This window comes from Argiope bruennichi, chromosome 5 (genome assembly GCF_947563725.1).
Source record: "Argiope bruennichi chromosome 5, qqArgBrue1.1, whole genome shotgun sequence".
NCBI lineage: Eukaryota > Metazoa > Arthropoda > Arachnida > Araneae > Araneidae > Argiope > Argiope bruennichi.
This window is the reverse complement of record NC_079155.1, coordinates 39,727,560-39,741,440: the sequence shown is the minus strand read 5'-3', so window position 1 is coordinate 39,741,440 and position 13,881 is coordinate 39,727,560. Positions and strand designations below refer to the sequence as shown.

The 13,881-nt window shown below is 30.7% G+C and overlaps 1 protein-coding gene across 1 annotated transcript in view; it reads right to left on the bottom strand.

The window, feature by feature from the left end:
* LOC129969646 (putative phosphoenolpyruvate synthase) overlaps positions 1–13,881 on the bottom strand; it is a 63,165-nt gene extending 49,284 nt beyond the window's left edge. Inside the window, exons 1-6 of the mRNA XM_056084297.1 lie at positions 13,756–13,881; positions 7,186–7,370; positions 4,818–5,074; positions 3,638–3,697; positions 2,034–2,144; positions 1,797–1,915 (exon numbers count right to left, since the gene is read on the bottom strand). Of these exons, the coding sequence (XP_055940272.1) occupies positions 1,797–1,915; positions 2,034–2,144; positions 3,638–3,697; positions 4,818–5,074; positions 7,186–7,370; positions 13,756–13,819 (796 nt within the window). The 5' untranslated portion in view covers positions 13,820–13,881. The remainder of the gene's footprint in view (positions 1–1,796; positions 1,916–2,033; positions 2,145–3,637; positions 3,698–4,817; positions 5,075–7,185; positions 7,371–13,755) is intronic.

Here is a 13,881-nt window from a genome sequence, read left to right as displayed (position 1 = left end):
TGCCTAAATTAAATGACATCATCAAAATGGAGCCTTATGGGAGGGTCTGTTGTAAGTTTATTATATTTTGTCATGACAACTTCAGATCTAATACAAGTTTGATCACTTACCAGATACTGTTGAATCATGGATGACGTGTTTAATCACATCCATTATATACATTAAATGTGTGACTACCACCAGATTACCTTTATTCATTTCTTAACACAACTTGAAGACGTGGTAGACTAGAACAGGTCTTTATCCTGTTAATAATATTTCACATCTGATAGTCTTAGTTTAGTTATATTAACGTCCCGTTGTAAAGAAATACTAGGGCTATTTTGGGACAGACCTCGTAATTTTGAACTGCGGTCAGATGATGAGGGCGACATCTGAGCTGGCACCCCCCTCTCCACACCAGTGGGAGGACGTCTGGCCCTGACTGATTTAACGTACAACAGACCCCCGTACACGAAGGTTCTTAGGTGGAAGCGGGTTTCGAACCGGAAACTCTACGGCTCACGAGCCGAAACCTGAACACCAGGCCAACGCGGTCCCATATCTGACAGTCACAGATTAACTAATGAATGTTGTAGTACTAAATCTTATGCTCATTAGTAGATTGTTAAAGAAATAAAATATATACATTATTTGCTTTACACTTTAGATGTGAATCTATAACATTAAAAATTTTGTTTTCTTTCAATGGGGTCCTTTTTGTTCATACTACTCTCGAGCATTCAAATCTTAACTAATCATTAAATCCTAGATGGAAATAAACAGTAATTCATTAACAGAGAAAAAGCAATACCGGATATAGAGTAAAACCATACGGTTTTGGGAAAATAATTTAGATCGGAAATTATTTCCCCAAAACTTTCTCGCATACTCTTCAATAAGTTTTTTTATTCCCCCCCCCCCATAAAATTGTGAACCTTGGCATTTGGAAATGACATTTATGAAATACAGTTCATTGGCATAAATATGGCATTTTGCTGTTTCTATCATGAAAATATTTATTTTTGACACCTTTTTGGCAACCGATTGACACGGAGTTCTAATGACATAAAGAAAGTTTAGAAAAGAAATTGCTAAAATAAAATATGAAGCTAATGTACTTATTCAACAAGCCAGAGACTTTTCATTACTAATGCAATCTAATGAATTGGGAAAAGCTTTTTGAGAGAAAATTTAAAGATATTTTGGGGCAGTTTTAATTACAAGATAACATAATGAATATTATTAATTTAAATCATTGCTTTTATGAGTTATTATACTTAAATGTATGGGAAATTACAAAGGTAAGTAGTCAACTACTTTGTGTAGATTTGTCTCAAATTTGATAAAAATCTACATTTTAGATACAAAACATATATAACAAATTTTATTTATATATCTCATATCGACATCCTTACATTTCATAGCTGTCGTACTCGCTTATATTCAGACAGGCAGGCAAACTTCCTATAAATGGATCTCGTTCAAAAATTGATTGAAATCTACAAATTAGATTCCTAATTCCATATACTAAACTTCAACCGTCTAGCTCAAAGAATTTTTGAGTTGTCTTTTTCACAAACAGATGACAGATAAGGCCAAAAATGTGTTTTGAGGACTTAGAAAGGTCTAAAGCGTGAAAAATCGACAAAATCTCAAGGTTATTTTTTAACCATTACAATATTTCCTCTATACTTCGTAAACGAGAAAGAAGAAATAAACATCCTAATTTTTAAAATTTCGACATATTGTTTGAATACATGTTTATTTATATGAGTATTTAAATAAATAATCAAAAGAAAAATCATGGCAATTACCCAAGAACCTGATTTTTTCTCCAAATAAATATACATTCAGCTCATCTTCATATCCTTCTATTTTTATCGTACCCGCAATGACACCAGTTTGAACATAACAATTCAATGTACTGTATAACCTAATAATAATAAAATATTGTCATCATTTAAAAAAGTTTTAATATCAAATTGAATTTACACAGTAGAATAGTTTAAAATTGTAATTCAAAAGATTAAAAAAATCTTTATTTTACTTACTTTCCCACAGGTGGTAAATATTGATTCCATCTAGCTTTGGCCAAACCAGTAGCTAAGGCTGAACTATTTATGTCTGAAATGTAGTCGAAAGTATCTGATGATGCTCGCCATCTGAATTAGGAACATATAAAATTATTTGTCGCAATAAATTCTTTCTAATGACAGATAAATTTTAAAAGACTTTCCTATCACGAAAAATTTCAATACCATTTAGATTAAAATCATTGTAAATTTCCAGAACTTATTTTATGATGAACAAATGAATACAGATATAATTGGCTGTATGGAGTTCCCTTCTAATTAACTATCCTGCGCATCTATGAAATTTCGTTATCAATCATAAAAAGATATAAGTGGGAGTTTTAAATTCCGTTTTGATATCACTTCCAATTCTTCCATCACTGCACTTCTTTGAAACTTGAGAAAGGTTACCCTTTAAGCAAAATCCTCATTTGAGAAAAAAAATAAAATGAAATAAGATCTGAGATAAAAGTTGCTTGTGGAAGTAATGCTTTAATAAGAAACTTGAAGTTAACAGAAACTTACTAGTCAGCGTTTAAAACTTGAAGAAAAACCATTAATTAACCTTCTCCAAGGCAGGCAAGTTTGAATGTCTGTCATCACAAAATATGCATATGCCGGTGAACATATCTAAACTATTAGGAATCTATTCGATCACATGATGTTCCACGTTCCCACTTGTTCAGTGGAAAAGAGTCGAATTCATTTAAATTTGGAAAAACATTTTTAGAATTCAGATGCTATTTGAACACAACATTACTTGGTTCATAATCTTTACTTACATGGGCATTAAGTATACATTAAGTAAATAAATAAATATAAAATGAGATTTTGAAGGACTTTAATATTTTAGATTATTTCGAGTTTTAAAAATACCCATTTATGGAATTATATGCATTTATTTGAATAACGTGGAAAGGTTATTAACTAGTTAGATGAAATTACTTACATCAAAACTCCTTATCTATATCAAATTTCCCACCATGTATATTTTTCCAAAATTGGTAATAAATTTTTTTCTATATAGTCTGAACTTCACAATTAAGAATCATATTTACAAAACTTTTCTACTGCATGTAGGAATTTATGTTGCATGCAAATATTATGTACATTTTTAGTCATTACATTTATTTACATATTTGTTGAAACTCCATCCGTTGGAAATATCAAAATATACTTATTTTTGTACAAGTCATCATGATAATAACTAAAAAAGCTTTTCTAAAAACACTGGTACTATTAGTGAAAAATTGTAAATAGTAAATTTATTATTGGAAAATATCAAAATTAATAATGATAAGACACTTTTGGCAGAAAAATGTATTTTTGATTTATTAAGAAGGTTTTCATTGATACAAATAAAGAACATTTCATTGCATAATATATATTCATCACATATTATTAGTGATACTATTATGATGAAATTATTATTGTAATTATTTTGTATTGAAATATTATTTTGCGAAGAGAATCTATAAAAGAATACTCCAATTTGTTTATAGAACTTCCAAACATCCTTTGCTTAGCAAATAATTAGTGAATATATTCAAAAAACACAAAAAAGTTTTGATTCAATTACTTACAGGACGGCGAACTTGACATGCACATTCCTGTCTGATGTCGGATCATTCTCATCAGTTTCCCTGTTGATAATAAAAAAGGCATTTCAATAATCAACTTCGACTTACTGTCCTGTTTAGTCTGATCTTGTACTTAATAGAATATATCAACGAAACAAAAGATATTTTCTCTATGATATTGTGGTGAAAGCTTATAAGCAGTTAACAGCTACGCTACCCGAGCAATTGCTTTTGTATTGTGGTCATGTTACTCGGCTGCGAACCACAATGTCCCAGGTTCTATGCTCGCTCATCGCCAATTGGTCACATTGGTGACCTCGGACGATGTTCCTTCGACCTTCGTACAGCTGTTGTGACGCCATCTACCCACAGCAAACCAAAGACGTCAGATTCACTTGACGCAGCAACCCAAAGTCATGAGACTCACTTGACGCAGCAACAGCAACCACTCACCAACACACGCTCGCCATAACGCTTGGCGCTACTTAAACTGGTACAGGCGCATTAGAATCAACAGCTAATACATCACCACTCAACAGCCATATCGTTCGTCTCACCTCCAACTCACTGGAGGGAGAGTCTGTAGTGAAAGCTTATAAGCCAGTTAACAGCTACGCTATCCAAGCAATTGCTTTTGTTCTGTGGTCATGTTACTCGGCTGCGAACCACAAGGTCCCAGGTTTTATCCTCACGCATACCGATCCGCTACAATATATTTGTAGCGAGTGACACTGTTTGTTGTAGTAAATACAAAACTATAATCAATTACGAATGGCATATGAGCTTCTGCAAGTTCTAGGTCGAAACAAAAAGCCTCTATAAAGTAAAAAACTTTTATTTAAAGTATAAAGGTTGCTGTTGACTTGTCCCATTTGGCCCAGAATAACTAACAAATTCTATGAGTCAAGCATTATTGATGAAGGCAAACTATATATTCTGATAACTACTGTTAGTCAGAATGGGTATAAAAGCAATTGCTTTTCTCCAGCTATCTAAATTCCTCAGCTATGTTTCCCCATTATATTCTGTGAATAGCATATACTTCTTACGAAAATTTTTAACAAAATGCTCCATATAAATAAACAACTTTTGTTTAAAATGTAGAAGTTGCTATTGAATAATTTTATTCCCTGATACACAGAATAAATTTAAAAAAAGCTAAAATAAGTAAAAACAAATTCACCTGAGAATTCCATTGAAAAATATCCTCCACCTTCTCATTGGAGACAAGTAGTGAATCTGGAGTCCTCCACAAGTGAATACTCTTTTATCACAGCATGATTGTTGGTAACCGGACGTCTCTTGCAGCTGGTACACTTTTCCATTGCTTAACTTCAAGTAAATCCACGCTTCTGCTTCTTGATTGGGGCCTCTTGCTATGCGAGTGACGAAATATTCGGATTTGGAATTCACTCCGTAAAAGAATATTTCGTCTGCTGTCTATAAAAAATCATAATAAAAAGATGCTGACTGCATTAGATGTTAAATAATGGATATCATCGTCCACCATTTCTTTCATATTTAAAATTTTCACCACCTATGGATTGGACAGGGGGAAAAAATCGAAATTCTAGACAGTAAAATGAGTCGGTTTTTTTTTTTTTTTTTTTTTTTTTTTTAAGAATGCTTGATTATTGTTTGCCTACAAAATGACTTAAATAAAATATTCCACTTCAGAACACTATAAAGAGAGGGGAAAAATTCTAGAAGATTTGAATCTCTAGTTTGGAACATCGTGGCTTTACAATGTTTTAGGCTTGAATCGCCTATTTTTATTTTATTTTTACACTTTGCTCTTAATTATATAGCAGCGATATTGTACGCAAAAAAGGCAGTTAATATCGTCTTTATGTACGTAAATATAAATCCAGCAATTAAAACAATGAAAAGTGATGTTCTAAAATATATTTATATCTTAGAAAATTTATTTAAGTCAGAGAAAAATACATAGCAATGAAAGTGATTTCTCTGAGAAATGACTTTCTTCACTGAACGAGTTTTGTGAAATTATATACTTTGAAATAATTGAGGAAAATCTTTGAAATTTTATAATTATTCAGAATATTCTGTGATAATATATTTCAAAGTTATTGCGGGAAAATGTTAAATTTCAATTATTTTTTAATTAAAGTTCTAATTAAAATTACTTTTTTAACATTTTTATAGAACACCTACTATCCACGAATTAACCGAATATCAAATTTTATCTTCTAATTCCAATGGTGTACACTGTCGAAAGTCTTATTTATTTGTTTATTTTTCCATCATGCATGGCGTGTCATCAGACACGGATTATCAAATAGACAATTAACAATGGGCCCCAAGAATTTTCGAGAATAGGGCTGTTGGTACAAATTTTTCTGTTTTTTAGTGCTATATTTAAGAGTGTTCTTTTGCTTTGTATTAATTTATAATGATCACAAAATCGAACTTTTTCAATTTAAAAACAAGAACATTTGAAATTTCAAAATATCATTCTTATTTTTATTTTATTTTTTCAATTTGCTTACGAACTAGTGTATCCATTCTGACTGATTCCCAGATCAACCCCAGTAAATATATTATTTAGATTACATTAAAAAAAGGTTCATAATTATTTTATCATTTTACTGAAAATTTCTTTTAATATTTTTTCATACTTTATTACTGAATCCAATTTCCTTGATGATGTACCAGTAAAGTAAATGCAGATTAATACATTAAGCATTGTTATTTATGTACAATTTTTCAACGATGATAACTCGCCCTCATTGTAGCCATTCGCCTTTGTTGTAATTGTGAATTTTATTGCAACCCTGAAATGTTTGGACAAATTTTTATTATTTGGTCTGATTTGGACGACAGTGGCGAATAAGTTACGGTATACTTTAGTTTTTCCTCAGTTTGTTATACTTCAGGTGGCACCAGAAAAATAGAGATGAGAAGCTTTCGGCATGGTGGTTGATTCTCGACATTCTTGTGGGTACATAAATGGTGCGTGGTTGGCTATCCCCTTCCGATAACGGGACGCGTCTTTTACGGAAGGAGGTGCACCGGAGCCAGTGATGGCCCTCTGGTTTCCACCATAGTTCCCGTCAATGCTGTCGCAGTATTCCGGTTATTCAGATTAATTCGATCTGATATAAAAATACAATACTAGTAGTAAAACGATGTGGCAAATTTCATGGATTAAACTTATTCCGGTATTAAGTTATTATGCCCACATGTCACGGTCTTCTGATAGACAGGTTTTGTTCAAAATTTGAGAAAACTGCAATTTTTCTGCACAGATAGCTAATCAAATTTCTTCAGTTTGTTACATTTTTTAATTAGACAAAAAGTAAGACGTAACTTCAAAACGGATTTTTTTTTCAATCACATATGGCTCAAACTGAAAATTTATCCAAATTTCAAATTTGATTTTTTTTTTTTTTTTTATGACTACAATGTTTTCGCATCGTTTACTTCGTATTAAATAGCAATAAAAGTGATAACACTCAATTCGTGTGTGAAATAACTAATATTAAAAAAATTACTATTTTTCCAAACTATTCCAAAAAGCTATTCCTTACATTAACAAGTTGAGAATCGAGCAATGGAGATTCCAAAACTGCTTCTTCGGGATTTGGAAGAAAATTACTTTTCTGAGGATCATGCTTTGCTCCCATGTCGTACCAATCGAATCGTTTCTTGTGTGAACGTTTGTACAACTCGATACAGATGTATGATGCGATCCATTTTGTCCAATAAACGACGTCTATAAATAGATAAACCATAAATAAAAATAGTTCTCAAAGCTCAATAAAATATTACCAAAGTTTATATATATATTTTTTAAATAAATAACAGATTATCCCTGTTTATAATAAAAACAAATGTGTGTGAGGGGTGCGTGCGTGTGTGCCGCGCACCTATATACTTTTTTTTAATTTTAAGATGATGTAAAAATTATTTTTGTACTTTTATAATTCCAGAAGTTATCTCAAAAAAAAACGACAAAATTTCTCTTCGTTTCTAATTAATCAAAATATAATTAAAATTTCAATAACATCACTCCGAGGTACATATTTCCATCATCCAAGATAATATGTGTCAAATTAAATATTTGTAAATCAGGCGGTCTGGCCTGTAGACGGCAACACACACGTATACACAACATCTTTATGATTAGTATAAATTTACTTTACAAAATTAATCTTATCCATTAATATCTCCATCTTATTCGCGTAATATTCTGATATTCCTAGTTTTAAATTCCCAACAATATTTCTTGTTTGCGCTTTATATATATAAGCAAAAGATTAAAAAGCATAAAGATTGCGCTTTATATATAAAGCACAAATTAGTCGTCTTTGACGACCAGCAGATTGGCCGGAGATATTAGTTATATTTAATTTCAGTTAAATTGCTTAGACTTAATCTCATATCCATTATCATCAGACAATAAAGCCGTGTTATTTTAATAGTATTACGTATAATCTATTTATTGCATGCAATCTAGTTCTAATGGAAACCAGTATCATAACATGATATAGTTATTAAAAGCGTCAAGGTCTGATTCATCTGTCTTCCATATTTAGTGGTATTATAACCGCACTTTTTTATTCATTTCGGTAACTTCGTCTTTCTTCTTTAGCTTCCAATAATGGAAGAAAATCATGCGATCAAATATTTGATGAAACAGTGAAAACGGATAGGGTTTCCTTCACAACAATAAAAATATTATTACAAAATATGTTTAAAAATATATTTAAAAGTTAATTAAAATTAGACTAAGGAATTTTACAGCAACTAAATTGGCATCATTGAAAATATAATATTTTGGGAATTTAAAACTGTGTAAAAATTATTTTCTGTACTGAATTATTTTCGGTCGTAATGATAAAACATTAAAAACTGGCTTAATTTTTAATTAATTATAATTCTTATAAATTTTTCAAAAACATTAGAGCACATGCCATCATCCAAAATATGCATGTGCCAAATTTTGTAGTTCTAAGTCAAATAGACTGGTCTGTAGAGCGTCAGCATAGACACACATTCATATCTATTATAAGTAGAGATTGTTACAAATGTCCACTCAGTGAGTATCGGCAATGAATAACGACGCTTTATTTCACAAGAAACACACACAAGCGCACACAAAAACATCCCTTACAGAAATCAACACCACACAAGCAAGAAGGTCTTTATTGAACAACCGCAACAACACAAAGAGCACAAGGTGCAGCTTGAGAGTTCGTTCCCGATCAACTCTTCAACTTGCAACAATTTACTTGAACTCGCTTTATGTAATTCTTCAAATATGACATCGAAAATTCTAGAAGTGCCTCCGAAACTCTGATCCAAGTATATATATATTGTAATGATTCAGCTTCTTCCCTGCTTGACCATGGTTACGCATCTTTCCCCACGCTCCATAATTAGCATCCAGACAGCAGTATCAGCAATGGCGACGCCCTACCGCAGTGTAAGTGCTTCCAGAAGTGCCAGGTGGTCAACCCCTTTGAAGTAAGGACATCTGGGCAATTAGTGCGAGTCCAGATAAGGGACCCCACCTGCATTATATTTGAAACAGATGTAAACCTACATTCTTTACATTATGGAGGGTGGCTCCCCAACGGATTCCCTCAGTCGACGGTAGACCAGTGAAGTTGTTGCTGAACGACTATTGGATAACCGGGAAAATGGTCCGATGTGAATGAGGGTGGGGACAGAATAAAAGTGCGAGGAGATTGGAAGAGAAGGAAGAATCGTGGGCACTGAGGCAGAGAGCGGAGTGTCCGACTAGAATTCCACTCGAAAAGATTCGGTGGATCCCTGGAGCTACGGCCTGTTTGCGAGAAAGCTAAAGAGTCGGCTACCTGTTTCCTATGGAGGTTTCTCCTTGTTGTGTCGAATAAGAATCATTTAACCTAGATGATGCACTGTAATTTTATGTAAATAAAGCTGTAAATAAAGAATTTGATCATAACGCTACCTTTTGTTGGGTCGAGACTTTGCTATATCCTCTTCATTCTTGTATTTTCGACAACTTCCAATTTTGTCACTAAAGTCGCTAATTCGTCAGAAAATCGCTAAATAGTGGCATTGGTCTGGTATTAATTTAGCATCCATTAAAATGTCTATAAAATTCTAGTAACTGCGCAGGGAAACAAAATTAAAGATTCATATAAATAAGTTATCAGCAATGTATACTTAGATGTGTGTATATCGGCTCTCTACGGGTCCGACCGTTTGATCTCGAACTTGCAAACTTGGCGCGTATATATTTTAGAGGGTGGATATTGAACTTCAAAGCGATTGTTTTTAGATTTTCATTAAAATTTTAATAAATTAAAAATTAGACGATATTTTGGCATTTTTCCTCTATAACTTTCAAAAATATTATTATGTAAAAATTATTTTTACATCATTTAAAAATCCAAAATATAATTTTTCAAATATATCAGTTTTTTTAACATAAAATTCTTTTCCTATTTTTAATTAATTTTTTAAATTCTTCTTCTTTGTTGCTGATCGTGTGAAGATTATATGTATGCATCTCTTACTTTTCTATGATGAATAAGTCGACTTTCTGTAATATTAAAGTATGTTTTTTTTTTCATAAACACTTTGAAATTTTGTTATAATTACAATTAAGATTTAACTTCATTTATAAATAATGATGAGAAATTTTTTAATGTCCGTTTATAAATAATTGGCATTGGATATTGCATTAATTGCCCAATTTCTTCTGTTTCAAATTTCTGCGAAAAGTATAGAAAATCAAGGGGTACAATAAGAAAGATGGCATATCTATATATTACGTGTTACATGTCAATCAGAATCTGAATACTTTAATGAAGAGACCAATAAAAACAAAGAAAATGAAATATTTAATTGAAAATTTTAGCAAACATCAATCTCGAAGAACGATCTGGTAGCCAAAAATGGCTAGATATTCAAAATTAAAAATTTTAAATATGGTCTTCAAATAAGACTGATTTTAATAAACATTTTATAGATTTTAATAAACATTATATAGATTGAACTGTGGGCATAAAAAATACACGCGATGAATCACGAGTTTAGCATACTTATTGTAATGAGATTAGAAAAAAATATCATCTCAAAGTACAAAAATTGATCTTCTTATCAAGTGAAATTTTTAACCTTTGAAAGTTTGAAATCATCTGTACTTTAAATGCAAAAATCATTTACATTGTCAATGACAGTGTTAACAGTAAAAATTTGTCGTTTATCAAATGAAATGAACGGTAACTTTGAAGCTTTCTTGTATCTCTAAAAAGCATTGATATCTTTCCCTGAGATAAAAGTTTCGAGATAAAACTTATAGTAAGACAAAAATTAATAATAGGGAAATTTTAGTTTTCTTTCCCCCAAAAAAATATCTACTTTATTTTAAAAAAATAGCTAATAACTAATTCAATTTTTATCAAGTAAAATAGATTAAAATTTATAAAATGTGTAGTTAATTACTGATTTTCAACAAAAAAAAAGTATTTCATACTTCCAAGTTCATCAATGATTATAAAAGTGGAGTTTTCTTATGAATTTACTCATTTATTTCCTAATGTAAGAGATATTACAGCTTTGTACAGCTATTTTTCAAGAAATCAATATTTTCAAAATTAATTATCAATTATTACATTAATTTTAACTAAATTTTGAATCCTTACAAGAATAACTATCTGGTAAGAAAGTTGAAAAGAAATATTTTACAGTTTCTAAGCTAATACTAATAATAATAACGTATTATAAAATAATTCCAGCCTTTTTAGATTAGATTGTAGTAGCATATTGTTCATTCAATTTATTGACTTCTTCAGCTGTTAAACCATGAATATGGAGTGGGTGTTTTTTTTCTTTCAGTTTTTACTTCACGGTATGATACGACAGAAAAAAAAGGACTTTAATGTGCTATTAATTAATTATAGCACATTAATTAATGTGCTATTAATTAATTATTGTGAGTCAATGTAACAAATATGAATATTGCGATAAATTAATAAATTGGCGATTATAATTGCCGGTGATTATTGATATTCGCCAGTCGTTATACATAATCACTTGATTATTCATTTGCCTTAACATATATACAGCGAAATATGTGTGATCATATCTTGGCATTAATGTCCAAAGAAAGCAATTTTTTTATATTAATTATAACACTGGTAAAAGCCCGCGATTGAATGGATGATGGATGAATTTGAATTGCATCATGAGATTAAAAACATTGTTACAGATATTCTTGACCGTTATGTTTGATGTTTGGTATTTTTAACATACTTATTGTAATGAGATTAGAAAATTATAGGCGAATGAACCGAAAATAGGATTTCCTATGTTTAAAGAATCACTGACAAAGCTATCTTTTGTAAGCAGCATCAGCCGGTGAAATTTAACTGCAATTTATCATAATTACAGATTGCATATTGCATTTAAAACTTTTATTAAAAATAAAGGAAAACAAACATTGTGCAGAAATGAAATTGATATCATAAAAAAGATAATGTTTAAGTTTTAAGATAATGTTAAAGCCATTTTTGTGAAATAATAGTTTTGGGAAATATGGTCATCAATTTTCAAAGATAAGTCATAGCGATGGTTAAACAACATATTAGTTTCAGCATATTGTTTTAAACATTGTTTGATGCCTGTTTCTTAGCTTCTTTTGTATCTTCTGTCCTCTGACTGAATAGATTTTTTGGTATTTTGCATATTGTTTGTGTGTGTGTAAGTAATGATACCTCTAAATCTAAAACTAAATCCTAATTAATTTCCTAATTTTATTCTTAATTTAGCCCCTATTAACTTCATTCTAAATGTTCTCTTATTTCCTGATTCAATCCACCTTTTTCCATTTAATTAATGCTACAGAAGCTCTATAAAAGTGCTTAGATCAGCGGTTCTGACGTCCAAGTGAAGGGATAATAATTTGTCTATCTAAACAAATTCTTTTAAAAGATCCCTATAATTCCCTTACCTAAATCGGCACGTGTAAAGAAATCCCTATACCTATCTCACAGTATATAATCATGGGGATAAATATTTCATGTGTTTTATTTATTTATTCTCTTTAAAATCTTGTGCAACGCTGTTGATTGACGTGCCTCGTCGTTTCTCACTAGTACATAAATTATGCCTCCCGGAATGGAATAAAGAGAAATTTAAAAATTCAAGTGTTCTCTCTCTCTCTCTCTTCAGCCACGAAACAGTTCAAAAATTCTGTTTACATATATATGTATATACAATTCATATGACATTCACATTTGTGTAACAAGATTCTCCGCTCAGAAAATAATGAACAAGAATTAAGATACAGTACAATATGCCAGATATTTTGTTTTCGGAAAATTTGATCCTAAGCCATACTGTTCTTGATACGAAATGATAGTCAAAAACTAGCAGTAAGAAAAGGATACATAATTCTACCTTTTGTGTAGAACAGCGAAGCTTATTTGAATTTCATGCTTAAAATAGAAGCTAAATACTTTTCATGATTGCTTAAATCCCAGTGTCATATTTCCAAAGTGGCATTTGCCTAGAATCACTAGGTCGAGAGAGGGGGTAGAGCAAGCAAGTCAATTAAAAATACAACTACATTTCTAATTGCTAAATAAATATTTTTTTTAAATGCATATTCTAAAAACGATTAAATACTAAGATAATATTAAAACTTTATCAAATATAATTTGTCAGGTTCCTGAGTTTTCCTTATGTTCATTTTATTATTAAATTATTTATAAACCGAACAACTGCTTCAATTATATAATGTAAAACGTAAATACCGGGCATTTTGACGTAATAGACAAACAAAAACAAATATCTAATCACAAAGTGGACAAAATACAAAACATTAATCGAAAATAAATCAGTAGCATTTTTAAAATGTGCTGAAGTTTTAAACTAAATTGTCCGTCTAATTAAAATAGGGGCTTTATAATACAAAATTAAAATACATAAATTCGTCATTGCATAAATCGAAAGATAACTGTTGATGAGCAAAGTATAAAATTTGGTCATATGCTTTTATTTCATTATGCATCAAAAATTAAGAGAGATAGGAATTTTTTAATTTTTAAATATTAACCTAAAACGCTTATAAAAAAACGAAAATTAAATATTTTTTTTCTTACCAGAAGGTTTTGCAGACAGTATTGTAACAATAATAGTCACAGGTGTAGCAATTATGGCTCCCATATCGCACGAAATTTTTGGATACTTTCTTGACGCGGCAAAGAGCAGAACTCGAAAGCTAGAAA